This window comes from Hemibagrus wyckioides, linkage group LG01, assembly GCF_019097595.1.
Source record: "Hemibagrus wyckioides isolate EC202008001 linkage group LG01, SWU_Hwy_1.0, whole genome shotgun sequence".
Taxonomy (NCBI): Eukaryota; Metazoa; Chordata; class Actinopteri; order Siluriformes; family Bagridae; genus Hemibagrus; species Hemibagrus wyckioides.
The window spans coordinates 9,462,105-9,478,888 of NC_080710.1; the positions used below are offsets into that span (position 1 = coordinate 9,462,105).

The 16,784-nt window shown below is 37.4% G+C and overlaps 1 protein-coding gene across 1 annotated transcript in view; it reads right to left on the reverse strand.

Annotated features, from left to right (window-relative positions):
- Positions 1-16,784, reverse strand: part of chrnb2 (cholinergic receptor, nicotinic, beta 2) — a 30,166-nt gene that overhangs the window by 9,762 nt on the left and 3,620 nt on the right. The window contains exons 2-3 of the mRNA XM_058388431.1: positions 3,892-4,037; positions 680-724 (exon numbers count right to left, since the gene is read on the reverse strand). Of these exons, the coding sequence (XP_058244414.1) occupies positions 680-724; positions 3,892-4,037 (191 nt within the window). The remainder of the gene's footprint in view (positions 1-679; positions 725-3,891; positions 4,038-16,784) is intronic.

Genomic DNA, 16,784 nt, shown 5'->3' on the forward strand with positions numbered 1-16,784 from the left:
TTACCTCACCTGTCTATTTCTTGCATTACATCACTCAACACTACTTTGCTATTTACAATTCTGGTTAGACGCTAACTCCATTTTGTTGGCTTTGCAGTTGTACTCTGCACAATGACAGCCTAATCTAATTTAAACCTAACCTCAGAATTATTAAGATAGAAGAACAGAGATTATGATAGAATTATCTTGATTAGAAAGTTTGAGAAGCTACAGGATGCTATAACTTTTGATAGATACTCTGGATGTTTCCATTCAAAGCCGTAACTACCGTACAGATTTCGGGTGGGGCTAATGATTGTCTAGCAATGCTGAAGGTCATTTAGCATACATCCTCTTTGGCCTTGATCAGAAAACAGCCATTGAGATAATTTCATTTTAGCTGTAACACCTACGCACAGAGCTGAGAAGACTATACAACAATCACTGCTGTGAAGGCAGAGTAGCAGGGTTTTACTGACAGCAGGTAACACTCCTGCCAAGCCAGATTTTTACCCATGAACAACAGCAAATAGCAAATAGCTGGCATCGGCCCACCGCAGCTCAGGTGCTACTGACCCTCAGTTAATTCATGCATGCCTGTGTATTGATGTGTACATATGTGTGTATGTTTGTGAGTATGAAGAATTAACAGTGGTAGAGGGAGAGGAAAGGGATGTGTTATTGTGAAGTAGAGACTGACCTGAGTGAGCCAGACATTAGTAGTCATGATCTGCTCTCTCTCATGCTGTTAACACACATAAATATGCAGAAGAACATCATTAAATGTGTAAGGTAAAATGCAATATAAAAATTAGCAACTGCAATAAAACTAAATCTCAAGTATCTCAGATTAATTGTTTGCATATAATGAGTTTAACATGACAATAGGATGTAGAGTATGACAATAGCAATAGTTACCTTAAAACAACAAATAAGATTATAAACGAAAATTCATTATATTTTTGCCTATGGTGTAGTTTTAAGCTTAGCATCAGTAGGGTAACATTCTAAAATATCAATTCATTCTACTTTCAGGGCCGAGCAAACCCCTAGAGATCCATTACAGAGCATTAGCTTTAAGCTTGCAGCCTAGGTAACACACCTTGTGATTTACAGGGCACTAAAGGCACAGAGGATGCAACAGTCAATGCAATTAGCAGACAACGTTCGGTGAGCACTTTAGTAAAAGTGCCAAGTGGCAGCAGGAAAAAAAAATCATGCAGATACAGGTCAAGAGCTTCAGGCAATCGTCATCAAACATCAGAATGAAGAAAAGCATGATCTCTGTGACTTTAAGCATGGCATGTATTATTATTATATCATTCCGGGCATCTTGAACCAATGTGAATCCTCTCATCAAAAAGGCATTTCCACCCACAACTGTTGCATTCAGTGGGTTTTTTTTTCCTTTTTTCGTTTTACACCATTCTGTATAGTGCTAACATCCATGCCATGTCAAGTCAAGATTTTCCTTGATTTTGATGTTTGATATGAATATTACCTGAAGCTCTTGACCTGTATCTGCATGATTTTTGCATTGTGCTGCTGCTACATGATTAACTGATTAGATATGCATGAATGTGCAGGTGTACACGTGTTCCTATTAAAATGGATGGAGAGTGTATATGCTGTAATCATCCAAAAAATTGATCTGTTTGGGCAGCTTTGAGATATCCCAAATTCCCACTTGATAACTGTCTATTCAAGTCACACCACATGTGTTCTGCAGGTGCCGTTGGCATCACAGCATGCTTTATTTTATCAAGAAAACTAATTGGCCAAATAAATATATTCTGTCAACAACAACAAAAAAAACAGGTCCTGGAACTGTTATTCTGAGGTAGAAATCACAACTTTTCCATTAACACATTTTAAACATAGACTGAATATTGAGACAACAGTCTTTGTGATTCCAAATTATCTGACAATACTTTGAGTTTCAAAGGCTGTTGAATGGAATTAGGGTTAAAGTCTTCAAGAAGCCATCAGAATTCTTGTCATGTATCTGTAAGTTGGCAGATCTATGACGGCTAAGTTGATGGCTAAATTGGACCATTGGTGATGAGGCAAAACCTTCCTGCTGGGAGAGTTTTGGCAACATGTGGAGCATTTTTTGGATATTGGCCAGCATGTGGATCAATTTTTGAATACTAGCCAGCCTTATTTGTCTCTGGTAGTTAATGAGTCTTTGTAATTCCCAGATGGTCACTGGCCAAGTGATGAGCTTGTCGCAGAAATTCATAAATTTTACCTTCAGGGCTGATGCTGGATGATTTGCTCTAGCTTGAGTGATTTCTTGGTCCACCTCCCAGGTAATGGCTGCATTGAAGCAGCCTTCAGGAAGAATGGTTTCTATGGATTTTGATTTGGAGTGTGCAGAATACAGTACACTGCTTTGCACTTCTCAAAGCTTGGGATGTAGGAAATTGTGCACTTGAAAGAAGATAAATATAGTGCTTATTTTGTTTGGAGAGGGTTTAGTCATTAGTTGTCAAGTACTCTAGGTTTTTTGTGATCTGTGAAGTCCCCTAGACACAATGCCTCCATTATTACAGAGCTAGATTTATTGCCAACATCTTTCAGTTTGCATTAATATCAGAAAATTCCAAAAAAATCAAAAATTCCTCTGAACAGGTGATAACTTGCATGAGAACACTGTCAAGTGTTTAGAAGTGTTCCCTTTGTGAACTATATGCTTGTGAACTATTTCCTGAAGTAAAGCCTCATACACATGTATTTTAAAGTCTTTTGGTAATGTGTATGATCATAAACAAATGCTGTTAATAAGTCTGACGATAGCTAATGGGTCACATGGTAGTGTGTGTTTTTCTTTGATATGCAAGGGACTGTGGGATTCAGGGTTACAACAGAAACCATATAAACTGAGACATGACAATTTGCCATTATATACTGTTTGATTCTCATTCACAGTACATACTGTTGGGTTTGGGGACGGTGCTATTAGTTGTGTGGAAGTGTTGTAAGACTATTAGTAAAGGCTTTTTTCTTTTCTTTTCCTAAAACAATTTGTGCAAAACCATTAATTATAGAGCTGTTCTGTAAGTTGGTCAATGTACAGTACTTTCTGCCTCTTCTCAGGCAAGTGAAATGGGCACAACTGGGCTAATGGTGGCGCTACAGAACAAGATTGAGAGAACCCTTAGGCCTAGAGACAAAATTTTTGTTCCTTGTATCCCTTGGCTAATATCAAGCCTGTGCGCAGTTTGGGCCAGTCCCTGTATTTTGGTGATATTATTACATTTTATAATTTATAATACAAATTAAATATAGTATTAGCGTAAATAATGATCAAAATCCATTCACACTGATAAACAATATGGCTTCCACATGGCAATCAGTTTCAGATAGGTAGAGCCTAATTTTCTCTAGCTACAGTAATTCATGACTGCATGGTCATGAGAAGGGGGAGAGGGGTTCGAATGGGGGGTAGATAGGGGTGTTGGTCTCTGGGGGGGCATGAATAGAGAGATGTAATAACCAACAATTCAATAGATATGCTTCCTAATAATGTGTTAGTTTCATGTGTCATAAGAAATTACTACAGTTTTTGTTGCTGATGTTGGCCATGTTTATAGTTGTTAGTTAGTTCTAGCTAATTTTAGCTATTCATTTTTAATTGGATTATAAAGATCTGTAAGGTTTGTTTGTTTGTTTGTGTTTCTGTCTCCATGACTTTGTCTGCTTTGTTTATAATAAAGAAAGCAGTGGTGTAAATGTTCCCTGGTATAAATTGTTTGCTCAAGACTGACAGGTCTTGTGATGATTAATGAAGAAGCTTAAAAGATATCAAATATTATATTTAAAATAATGCATATTCAGTAGTTTTATGTAATATATATTTTGTCATGTTTCCTGCACATTTTGTAGTATTAGATGACAAATTGTCCTCACCACACTGATAAGCTGCGCCAGTGACACCATCAGCTGCACAGTCACCAACTCTGAGCCATTTGTTGCTGGCCGAATGAGTTTGTTGTAGTGAGCAGGATTTAGGAGATGCTCGACCAGTCGCTCCTCTGTGTCAGCTCCTCGGCTACCTATAAAAGGAAGCACAACCTTTTTATCAAGCAGAATTAACACTGAAGTAACCTCTATGGTGCAAGAGCTGTCAAAAATTAAGTATGTCTTGGAGAATTATATTATTTCTATTTAATTTATTTATTTTATTTAATTTCTATTCTAATTATTTATAATTAGTGGAAAAACATCTTGAATGACAATGTCAAAAAAATTGGCAGTTGGAACAAAAAAATACAAATGGGAAAAAGAGATTATTTATCATTACCCCCCCCCAATATGTCAGTTGCTTTATTTTTGCTTAAAAGAAGACATTCTTATCATCCATTGGACATCAAAAGCCTAACTGAGTTCAAATAAATAATAAATCTATAAATAATAAATAAGTGAAAACTGTACAAAACCAATGACAAATTGCTTTAATGCTGTACTGCTATTAAAATGACTCTTGATTGTTACATTTCCAGTGCATTTCTTATGTCAGAACAGAATTCTGCTCTCTCTGTCAGACCACTGTGACCTACCTAATGCAAATTGACTAATAGTTAGGGCTACTGAAATGCTGAAAAGCCTGAAAAACCAAATCCAAATGTCCACTGGTTTTTCCTGTGAAGTATTTTACCTTGTTACTAATAAAGAGCTGTGAGTTTACTATCTTACTATCTTTCTCTTCTTTTCAAAACTAAAAATCATCCTTTTGTCAAGGCAGTATGCAGCATATAGTCCAGTCCCATAGGTTGTCCACTCTACTGTTCTCTCATTCTATCTTTCGCATATGACGCTTATTCGTGCTCAGAGTCAATATAAAGAACACATCCTACCTCTTTCATTTCTCTCCCTGACCATCGATCTCTCTCTTTTCCTCCTCTCTCTCTTCTCTCTCTCTGTTCAGCAGGCAGGAGTGATGGCTTTACACAGCAGATCAATGAAGAGCCTAATCATGCACCATAAACCAGCATCTCTCGCTGTCATGCTCTGCATCTTTACTCTCAGCTTCCTCACTGAGCCTTACAGCATCTCCTATGTCCCAGATTCGGATGTCTGTCCTGTTCAGTCTCCACAGAATTCCCAATTATCCCACTCATCATTTGCCAGTTTGCATTTGCATTATGGTCCCGGAGGTAGAATATATCTCGTCCCACTCTCATGAGTGCATGTATGAGATGACAAAAATGTGTGTGTGTGTGTGTGTGTGTGTTTGTGTATGTGTCTGAGAATTCAGACTGTATTTGCACCAGCACCAGTTCAAATTATATAACACGCGCATGGTGCCTGCTTCATATATAACAGCTGGAGTCCATGAACACATTCTCTTTTTTGTCTTCTGTGTTTTCTCACTTGCACTGCTGTATTGTCTTTAAGAGAAGGGATGAAACTGAGTCACATCTGAATACATCCGCATATCTTTTCATCTCTTTTCCAGCACTTGAGGCGAGGTACACAACTGTATAGAATGCTCTAGCCTTACAATTTCCCTTCACTAAACCTAACAAGCACAAACACATTCCAGCATGACAACGCCCCTGTGCAGAAAGTGAAAAAAAATGCCTCAAGTGTCATGCAGAGAGCCCTGACATCAACCCCGCTGAACACCTCTGGGATGAATTGAAAGCCGACTGCACTCCAGGCCCAACATCAGGGCCTGACCTCACTAATGCTCTTATGGCTGAATGAGCACATCCTCACAACCACACTCCAGAACCTAGTAGAAAGCCTTTCTATGAATAGTGGACATTGTTATAACAGCAAAGTAGGAAATAAATCAGGAATGGGATTTACAAAAAAAAAACACATACGGCTGTGTTGATGCGATGTTCATAAACGTTTCTATGTATAGTTTATCATTCAAGTTTCATGGCTAATGCTAATGCTTTTCCAAAGATCAGTGGGATAAAATGCCTCTCAATATGAAAAATCTATCTAGTAACTAGCTAAAGATTTGTTATTTGGAGTAAAACTGTTATGTACAGTATGCAAATTGGCTCAAAATCACTGGTTAATATTGTACCTAATGCCATAGCAAGTTCATTTTAATAATCACAGCAAAAAAACATTATCACAAATAAACACACATGCACACCTAGAATCAAGTTAATTTGGTCTAAGTCTTTAAAGAAAATGAATGTGTTAATATGTGGGAATATTGGCATTGCATGTTGGTGATCTATGGTACAAACATGAGCAAGTCGAACAACTGCACCAAAATTTAATTCAAGGTTTCACCCCATCATTCATTTATATTCAAATAAAAACATTTACTTCTAGTGAGAAATAAGCAATATGCTGCAGTTCATTTTATCAACACTAAAACAAAACATCCAATTGAGATTTAATGCAGTGCTTTGCCATGGGATCTGACTCGATTCAAAGTGATTTGCGTTGACACGACTACAAGAAGGAGAACACCTAAAAAGCCGAGTGAAACTGTAGTACTCAGTACAGGAGTGTTGATGGAAGGAATATCCTCAATCATCAACCATTAAAGGCACAATTTACTGTTAACCAATCTCACAATATTAATAACGTTACAAAAAACATCAACATTGACAATGACAATTTTATTGAAAATGATGAAAATTATTCAAATAAGATGTGTGTAATAGAATTGAAATGACATTTTATCTTATGAAACCCAATCTGCTCTTTTTTTTGCCTTCAGCAGTAAACCTCCAATACTTCACTTGTCACCTTTATACAATGAGCTCAGCTCAGACTGCAGCTATGCTGACCGATTGGGTAAATTTTTATTGTTATTTTTATTGAAATTTTTATCATTATAGCTTAATTATTACTCAAAACATATTATATGAAGCCCACGCCAATCAGGCATAACATTATGACCACTGGCAGGTGAAGTGAGTAACATTGATCATCTCCTCATCATGGCACCTGTTAGTGGGTGGGATATATTAGGCAGCAAGTGAACATTTTATCCTCAAACTTGATGTGTCAGAAGCAGGAAAAATGGGCAAGCGTAAGGATTTGAGCGAGTTTGACAAGGACCAAATTGTGATGACTAGACGGCTAGATCAGAGCATCTCCAAAATGCTGGCCAATAATAGTAATAATAATAATAATAATAATAATAATAATAATAATAATAATAATAATAATAGGTTTGGCCAGTAGTACATAACAGAGTATTTAGGAATAAATTAATTAAGTAATTAGCACAAAAAAATAATTAATATTTAATTACTCTGCTATAATAGAAAACAAGTGTTTTGTCTAAAATTGGAAGGAAAATAGCAGCAAAAAGAACAATCAGGTGCCCATGCTCTGTAGTATATAAACCACAAATACAAACACAATAAACAACTTTCTTAGTGCTCTTTAGCCTTTCTCAACATGTGAGAAACAGAAAGAGACAAGATTAATCTAGTGGTAAAATGTTTGTTCCTGTAACTCGCAGTTGGAAAACTGAATTCTGAAGCATTATTAAATCAGAGGGTCTTCGAAGCTGGGTTTAAAGTATTGATCAGAAAACAAAAAGTCCAAACCGTCTGAACCACAGAGTTGATCATGTTACCTCATTCACATTGCTTTGTCTTGCCTCAGCACATGCATAAGAGAAGAAGTGCTCATTTCCTGACTTGCTTATTACTACTGAATGGAGTATAGTATAATCAGGAAATCTGAAATGGTTATGCATTAACATTAGGCTGTACCGCTGTAGATAATGAGGTCATTCTAAAATGTTTCCATATACAGCATGGCCTTTGAAGTTTGCCTTAAGATTTATAACCTCTCAAACTCCCTGAACCTGTCAGCGGCTCCAGAATTACCTTCCACACTCTCACCAGTCTCACAACTGCATCAATTTCCTATTAATTTGACCTGTGTTATCAATAATTCATCATAATTATTAAACAATATGTAAGATAAATAAGTGATTATTAAACAGAGAGATTAAGGGGTTCAAGCACAGGCAAAAGTCCAAGAAATAAATTACCCACTAACCTACAGTATGACATCTATGCAAATCTTTCTGTCATTAATTCATATAATTCACTATAAGTATCAGAATTGTTCTGGAGTAAGTACAAGGCATGTCAGATTTTTATTTAGCTTTCATATATTGTATAATAAGTTCTATCATATAAGTTATGTGTTCTTTTAAAATCATTTTTTTAGTGAATTAATGGGTTTTTGCTTATGCCTAAGACAATTAACAGGGCCCTGTTAACACTTTAATATAAGGTGGGCAAATGCTCACAATTGGGCCTTGTTCGGTCACACAGTCATACATCACATCTTGGAACGTCTTTAATTCTTCCCTGTGCTCTCTGTAAAAGAATTCCTCACTTCTGAAATACTGAAAGGATTCATTAATCCTTACAATAAATGTGTGGTAAGGTTCACAAGCAGAGCTACATTGTGCTAATCTGCCATGAAATCTTTTGTCAGCTATAAAGTAGTTTCTAAGATTGATTCCACTTATATTGTGTTTAGACACCTGTATATTACCATTTAAAACAAATAACAACCTCACATCCACAAAATAAAATAGAAATAGAACCTACACTCCAGGGCTAAAAGTTTGTGCCCCCCTTTGTTGCTATAATGGTTTCTACCCCCCTGGAAAGACTTTCCACTAGATGTGGGAGTGTGGTTGTGGGAATTTGTGCTCATTCGGCCACAAGAGCATTAGTGAACTCAGGCATTGATGTTGGGTGAGGAAGCTGGGTTTCAGTCAGCCTTCCAGTTCATCCCAAAGGCGCTTAGGTGGGTTGAGGCCAGGGATCTGTGCAGGATACTCAAGTCCTTAACACACCGTGTCATCACAGAGCTCACTTTGTGCACAGGGGCATTGTCATGCTGAAACAGGTTTGTTTCAATTAGTTCAAGTGAAGGGAAATTGTAATGCTACAGCATACAATGACAGTTTATACAATTGTGGCTTCATAACTTCTGGTTTGGAGAAGAACCAAATATAAGTCCACAAATTTTGGACCAAATAGTGTATTTACAACAGTGTTTTCTAAAGACTTTTGCATTATTATGTGAATCCATTTAACATTTCATGCTTGAAACGTTCTCAAGCACATGACTCATGACTCATTTGCATTTTAGTTCCCACAACATTCACCAAACCATGTTACTTACATTACACAACACCGCTATGAAGAGCTTGGAATATGCCACAGGGCATATGTTTCACAGAAAGCTGCATCATCTAAATTTCCATCATTTAAAGATCACGAGAAATAAAATTAAGTGCGCTCAATGTTTATTCCTCTCACTTTGAAAGTACAACCATGTTTGAATGTCCAAAATTTCTTAAAGCAATTAGAATAGATGCTAGTTAACATTTTGCACGTTTGCACTGTTGTCATTTGACAACGTCGACAAAGAAATATTTTTAAAAATGTGATTCCTGAGATAAGCTGCATTGTTTTAACTGTTAAATGTTAAATGTATTTCCACCAAGCTTTTAACCCTGAACTGCTCAGTTGTAACTTGCTTTCCACACAAATATCAGCAAATGATAAGGGTTTACTCATAATCAGTGCTACAAGCAACATAAAAAATTAAGTTTATTTTTTAAGAGTTAAATAAGCTAAATGTCATCTGTGGAATCACCCTTTGCTGATGATCTGAAAGATACCTGCAAGCAATCACAGCTAAAAACTGGTAGATAAGAACTGTTTTTTTACTTACTATGTTGTGTATAATGTTTGTACAACACAACAACCTACAGGCAAAGGGTGCTCAGCTTCGGTTTGTCTTCCCTCTTGCCCTCGTCCTGTTCCTTTCTGTGCCATTTCATTCTCTTAATCTGTTTTTTGTTCCAAGCCAATGACATGATGGCAAAACTGGACCGCTTAGACAAAAGCAGAGCATTGCACGAATAACTACACTTCTAACCTCCTGCATCATAAAAGTGGTGCTTCACTTTCTGTTCATTTCTACTTTTCCTGTTGTAAGTGCTTCTCATCCACCTCCTTGCAAAGAACCTTCCTGCTAGTCCATTCAGCTGGACCATGTTTATTTTTTTTCCTCTATTGTATTGAGAGAAGCAAGTAATTTATTGATAGCTATCAGGACGGTTTAACCGAAGCGTTCTTAAAAAATTGACAACAGCACATTTAAAGCATGGTCACTGAATACTTTTGACATCTCCATTCCTTCTTTCCCCTCTAAAACGATTTCCCCTCTTTAAATGCACTATAAAAGGTTTTAGATCGATAGCACTTTGGACATGATTTATTTTTGTGGGACACTCACTTCTCCTGCATCTGGTTCAGTCTGACCACACATGCTTGGACTGTATGTGCCATAGGAAAAAAAAGTGAGAAAATATTGGACTTTCTGGAATTGGGAAGGGGAGATAAATTGGTATGACTTGTGTGGGCTTGTTTGGGCATCTCTGAAGAGAACATTGGCTTGTTCTAGCTTTGGCCTGCTATTCTGCAAAAAAAAGTGGAAAAAAGACAATAATTTAACCAGATGTTAAAGGAGTTTGCTAAACTTCCTTAATGTATCTATGTACTGTATGTTTCAGTCGATTTAGGTCAAATTTAAACATGTGACAAATAAATAGCTTACTAACTAGCTGTCTAATTTGTGGTTATAATAATTGCTAGCATACATAAGATCAGTGCTCTATAAAAATCAATACACTCACTTGACCCTGAAAGAGGCCAGAACACTAAATATTTGTTAAATTGTAGCTGTCGTTCACTACCTATGCTTGCATTACCTGTGATGACACACTAAATAAACATTGCCATTTTGTTGTTAGTTAGCTAGCTACATTATGGTATACTCGGATGTTTGTATATATATATATATATATATATATATATATACAGCAAATGTTGGTTAGCCAGCTGATATCAACTTTCCCTATAATGAAAATACATTTTTTCCTCCTGAAGAAACACCCTAGGATCCTTTAACCACTCAGATGTGAAGAGCTGATATGCCCCTGTCCTCATAAATGCTCTCAGGCACTCATCAGGATAGGGACAACAGTTGTGAAAGACATTAGATAGTTTTTTTCTTTGATACGAATCAGCAGTGTGGGGGAAGGTACATAACGGTCAAATTTACAATACTGGCTTTGTCTAAGTACCATTAATTTTCTCTCAAAGTAAGGCGAGTAACTTTCACCCCTTGTTACATTTGTGTTGCGCTACAAAGCAAGTTAATCCCAAATATGGTGACACAACAAAAAAATCATGCAACTGAAACACAAAGCTTTTATCTCGATATCACTGCTTTAAATATTTTTGCCTCCTTTAAAAATATGGAATACTACTAGACACTTGAGCACACCAGTTGGAGCCAATGTTTGACTGTCCCATGGTGTCAAAAATTTTAAATAGTGGACAACAACAAAGTTTTTTATTGCAGTAATACAGTGAAACCTCAGCATACAAATTTAATTCGTTCTGGAGTTCTTAAGGTGAACTGAAATTTGTACTGCGAAACAAATTTTCCTATAGGAAATAATGTAAATGCAGATAATCCGTTCCAGCCACCCAAAAATATAACCAATATCACCAATACATATACACTATATTGCCAAAAGTATTCGCTCACCCATCCAAATAATCAGTATCAGGTGTTCCAATCACTTCCATGGCCACAGGTGTATAAAATCAAGCACCTAGGCATGCAGACTGTTTTTACAAACATTTGTGAAAGAATGGGTCGCTCTCAGGAGCTCAGTGAATTCCAGCGTGGAACTGTGATAGGATGCCACCTGTGCAACAAATCCAGTCGTGAAATTTCCTCACTCCTAAATATTCCACAGTCAACTGTCAGCTGTATTATAAGAACGTGGAAGTGTTTGGGAACGACAGCAACTCAGCCACGAAGTGGTAGGCCACGTAAACTGACGGAGCGGGGTCAGCGGATGCTGAGGCGCATAGTGCGAAGAGGTCGCCAACTTTCTGCAGAGTCAATCGCTACAGACCTCCAAACTTCATGTGGCCTTCAGATTAGCTCAAGAACAGTGCGCAGAGAGCCTCATGGAATGGGTTTCCATGGCCGAGCAGCTGCATCCAAGCCATACATCACCAAGTGCAATGCAAAGCATCAGATGCAGTGGTGTAAATCACGCCGCCACTGGACTCTAGAGCAGTGGAGACGCGTTCTCTGGAGTGACGAATCGCGCTTCTCCATCTGGCAATCTGATGGACGAGTCTGGGTTTGGCGGTTGCCAGGAGAACGGTACTTGTCTGACTGCATTGTGCCAAGTGTAAAGTTTGGTGGAGGGGGGATTATGGTGTTTGGTTGTTTTTCATGGGTTGGGCACGGCCCCTTAGTTCCAGTGAAAGGAACTCTGAATGCTTCAGCATACCAAGACATTTTGGACAATTCCATGCTCCCAACTTTGTGGGAACAGTTTGGAGCTGGCCCCTTCCTCTTCCAACATGACTGTGCACCAGTGCACAAAGCAAGGTCCATAAAGACATGGATGACAGAGTCTGGTGTGGATGAACTTGACTGGCCTGCACAGAGTCCTGACCTCAACCCGATAGAAGACCTTTGGGATGAATTAGAGCGGGGACTGAGAACCAGGCCTTCTCGTCCAACATCAGTGTGTGACCTCACAAATGCGCTTCTGGAAGAATGGTCAAAAATTCCCATAAACACACTCCTAAACCTTATGGACAGCCTTCCCAGAAGAGCTGAAGCTGTTATAGCTGCAAAGGGTGGACCGACGTCATATTGAACCCTATGGATTAGGAATGGGATATCACTTAAGTTCATATGCGAGTCAAGGCAGGTGAGAGAATACTTTTGGCAATATAGTGTATATCTGCTTACAAAGAACTGACCCAAGCCAAAAATTCCATGTCAAGGGTCCTCACACCCACACCACCAATCTGTCAACAACAAAAATGCTTGAAAAATCACATAGAATTTGAACGCATTCTGAAGGCAACTTTGGTATCATGGGTTGACTCTTTCGAAACAGCTTTCCACTGATGCAAACAAGTTCTGAACAGCTCCCAGACATACGTGCAACTTAGCTAGTTTTCGATTCAGTTCATTCGTTTGCTGAAAAGGCTTCGTATGCCCGATAAAAATTTCTTGGAAAATTTAAATTCTAAAGGCGAAAATTCGTAAGGGAGGGCATTCGTATGCTGAGGTTCCACTGTATAATGTTGCTTAACATGAGCGATTTCTATCTAGTCAAATGGAAAGTGGCTTTTTAAGACAAAATGTGAAGTTATTTGCACGGATGTACGAATTTGATATTTTAAAAAAATTCCATTTTACATTTGACTAAACATCTTAATTGCACCACACGCTATCCAAAGCAAAATCCACATTTAAATTTACTTGCTAGTTGATTGAAAGAAGTGGCCAGGTTCAAGGCAAAAAAAATGTCAATATAGTTTTCTGGATGACTGCCAAATAGGTGCAGGAAGATTCTCACTTAAGGAAAAAATGTTCTCTCTCTCTCTCTCTCTCTCTCTCTCTCTCTATATATATATATATATAGAGAGAGAGAGAGAGAGAGAGAGAGAAATAGAGATAGAGAGAGGCAGGTTTCATATGCATATATATGTAATATATCTTTAGTAGTGTCTATTCACTGAAAGTAAATACAAGGATAAATTTTTAACCCTAGGTTAGCTATTAGTTATCAAGCCAACCAGGGTTAGCTAATTGAACTGACATCATTTTAGATCATTCATTTTTATTTAACCATATTTATTTAATGCCAGAACAACAGTTCTTCACAATAAATAGTGATCAGTGACTAATGTAGCTTATATTAAGTCACTATATTAATGAATGATAAGTTATTCCTGGAAACCCTTTAACCCTTATAATTAAGAACATTTTTCTGGGAAAAAAAAAGCAATGACTACAGAAGACATGAGTAATGAATTATTGGAATACACTGATTTGTTCGAATGACTGTTTCTTCTGGAAACTGCATCAGATTTCATCATACATAGTTTGCAGCCAGTAAAAAATATTATATTCTAGATAAATCTTTATTTGTCAGTTTTTTTCTAAGGAATAAATAGCAACAATAAAACTGGAATTTCATGTAAATAATCAAATCATTTTCAAAATTTTTGTGAGAAAATGAAAATGAGTAGGTGGTTCTGGTTTATCTGTCTCATAAACAGAAGTCACACTAAAAGACTCCAAATGGTTGCCATTCTGACACTGTGTTAAGACTAATGTGTTTGTGTGCACATATTACTAAAAGGCTCATTCTGGATGAGAACACATGCATAAAAAGACTAAATAAGGATACAAGCAGCAAAGCTCCCCCACCCCCCTAAGATCAAATTCTTCCCTGACATTCAATGCGCTTTAAATGCCAACCACAGCATTAAATGTAATGCATTCATTTTTAATCATTATCAGAACCTATGTTATTGCCATCAGTGTAACAGCACATCAACACCAGCCCTTCTATGAATGAGCTATGTTTCTGGAAAAAGTGTCTTTGAGCTGTAAAAGCAGAACAGATTTAGACTTAGTTCAATTCTACTGAACTGTTTATTTCTTCCAGCACTGCAGTGCAAGGGTCATTGTGCTAGGAAAATCCTGCCTTCTTTCATAAAAAAGCTACAATCTGAAAACTTAATCTAATCTAATATTGTGAATACACTTTGCCACTAGTTATCTCACAGATGAATAAAAATCAAACTGTACAGTAATTTCCATGTTATAAATATCTAGTGGAGTCCATGCCTCATACGTTGTTATATATATTACACAAAAGACTGCTCACATCTTACTTGTATTCAGTAATTTTTTTTCCATCTAAAGACATCATTGCCCTCTTTATTTCTTTCTCTTGCTTGTACTAGTTTCTCTCTTCTATATAGTTTCTCTTTTCTCTTTAGTCATGTTGTTTATTTATGAAAGGTTTAGATAACGAGGATACCTATTAGGAATATTTAATTATCTAATTAGTCAATCATGTGGCAGCATAAAATCATATAGATAAAGGCCAGAAACTTGCTAATGTTCATATAATCCATCAGAATGGTGAAAAAGTATTATCTCAGTTACATGATAATTGGTACCATACAGGTTGGTTTAAGTACTTGTATATATAGCACTTCGCTGCCTTTTGGCTACTTCACATTGTGTTCTTCAGTCTGGCCTTGAGAAGGTGACAGTTTTTTGTAGGGGGCCGTTATGGCTCAAGTGGTTAAGGCCATAACTGCTCAACTGGTTAAGGCCTTTAACCCTCTCTGCTCCAGAAGCACTGCATCATAGCTGCCTGTGAGCTCTGACCCCAACTTCCTTAGCTGGGATATGCAAAGAAAAGAATTGCACTGTGCTATAATGTATGTGTGGTGATAATAAAGTCTTCTTCTTCTTCTAACTGCTGATCTACTGGAATTTTCAGACACAACAGTTTCTAGAGTTGACTCAGAATGGTGCAATAAAGAAACCAGTGACAGAAATGCTTTTTTGAGGAGAGAGCACAACAGAGAATGGCTAGACTGGTTTCAGTTGAAATGGTGCAATAACTCAGTGATTCTGTACAGTTCAGAAAAGCATCTCAGAATGCAAAATGCATTTTTCCTTGAAGCAGATGTTTTACAAAAGCAGAAGACAATGTTGGGTTTTACTTCTGTCAGCTAAGAACAAAGCGCTGAGGCTGCATTGGACACAGACGCACCAAAACTGCACCGTTAAAGACTGCGAAAGCATAGCCTGGATTTCTGCTGAGGCACACAGAAGTTAGGGTCAGAATTTTGCACCAAAAGCATGAATCCATGGATTCAACCTGCCTTGTGTCAACAGTCCAGGCTGGTGGTGGTGGTGTGATGGTGTGTGGAATGTTTTCTTGGCTCACTTTGGGCTGTTAATACCAATCAATCATCACCTGAATTCAAAAGTCTATCTGAGTATTGTTGCTCACCACATACATCCCTAGCATGATAATGCACCATGTCACAAAGCAAAAGTCATCACAAACTGGTTTCATGAACATGATAACAAGTTCAGTGTTCAGCTTTAGGATGTGGCTGGACAGGAGAATCTCAGTATGCTAGTGGAAATTCTCAGCATGGCAGAGTTTTGAGAACATAGAGAGGCCAGTAGTGTTCCTAATAATGTGATCAGTGAGTGTATATTTGCCTTTTCCTGTTAAAAACATTTCAAATGCTAGCTCTCAGGGATTTAAGATGAGATTATTTCCAGTTTCATATCACCCACACCCACAGCTATTTCAGTTTGACAGAGAGACTTGTGTATTGATGGTGTCATAGGACACAAATTATATGCAGCATATTTTGTTGTTTTTTTACAATTATAGCCCACATTTCAAAATGAGCTAAGCTTTCAGTTGTGAACTGCAAAAAACATTCCAATAAAAACGAACCTATCTGATGGGAGGTTTTCTATTTCTTGTAAAGTATGAGATTACTTTTACACCGAGGTTTTGTTGAGGTTTTCTTCTGACCAAAGGAACACTGTTAGGATCTGTAATAAAGATTTAACAGATTCATAAAGAGATGGTACTAAAAACATACTTTACACAAGAATTTGCGCCTTGGTTATTTCCCATTGCATTATTTTTTACAGATATTCACATATTCACGTCTGTGGGGAGAATCTCTTTAAGATGATTTGAAAGGAAGTCCCCCTTTGATGAGAAATGAGAGCTGTAGAACTGCAGTATAGAAAGTGCAGGATTGCCTTCGAAAGTGCAAAGCTGGTGTACATTAGAGAAAGAGAAGAGTGTGTGTGTGTGTGTGTGTGTGTGTGTGTGTGTGCTGAGGTGTATGGAATAGGTGCTAAATATAGAACAGAAGGTGACCTAT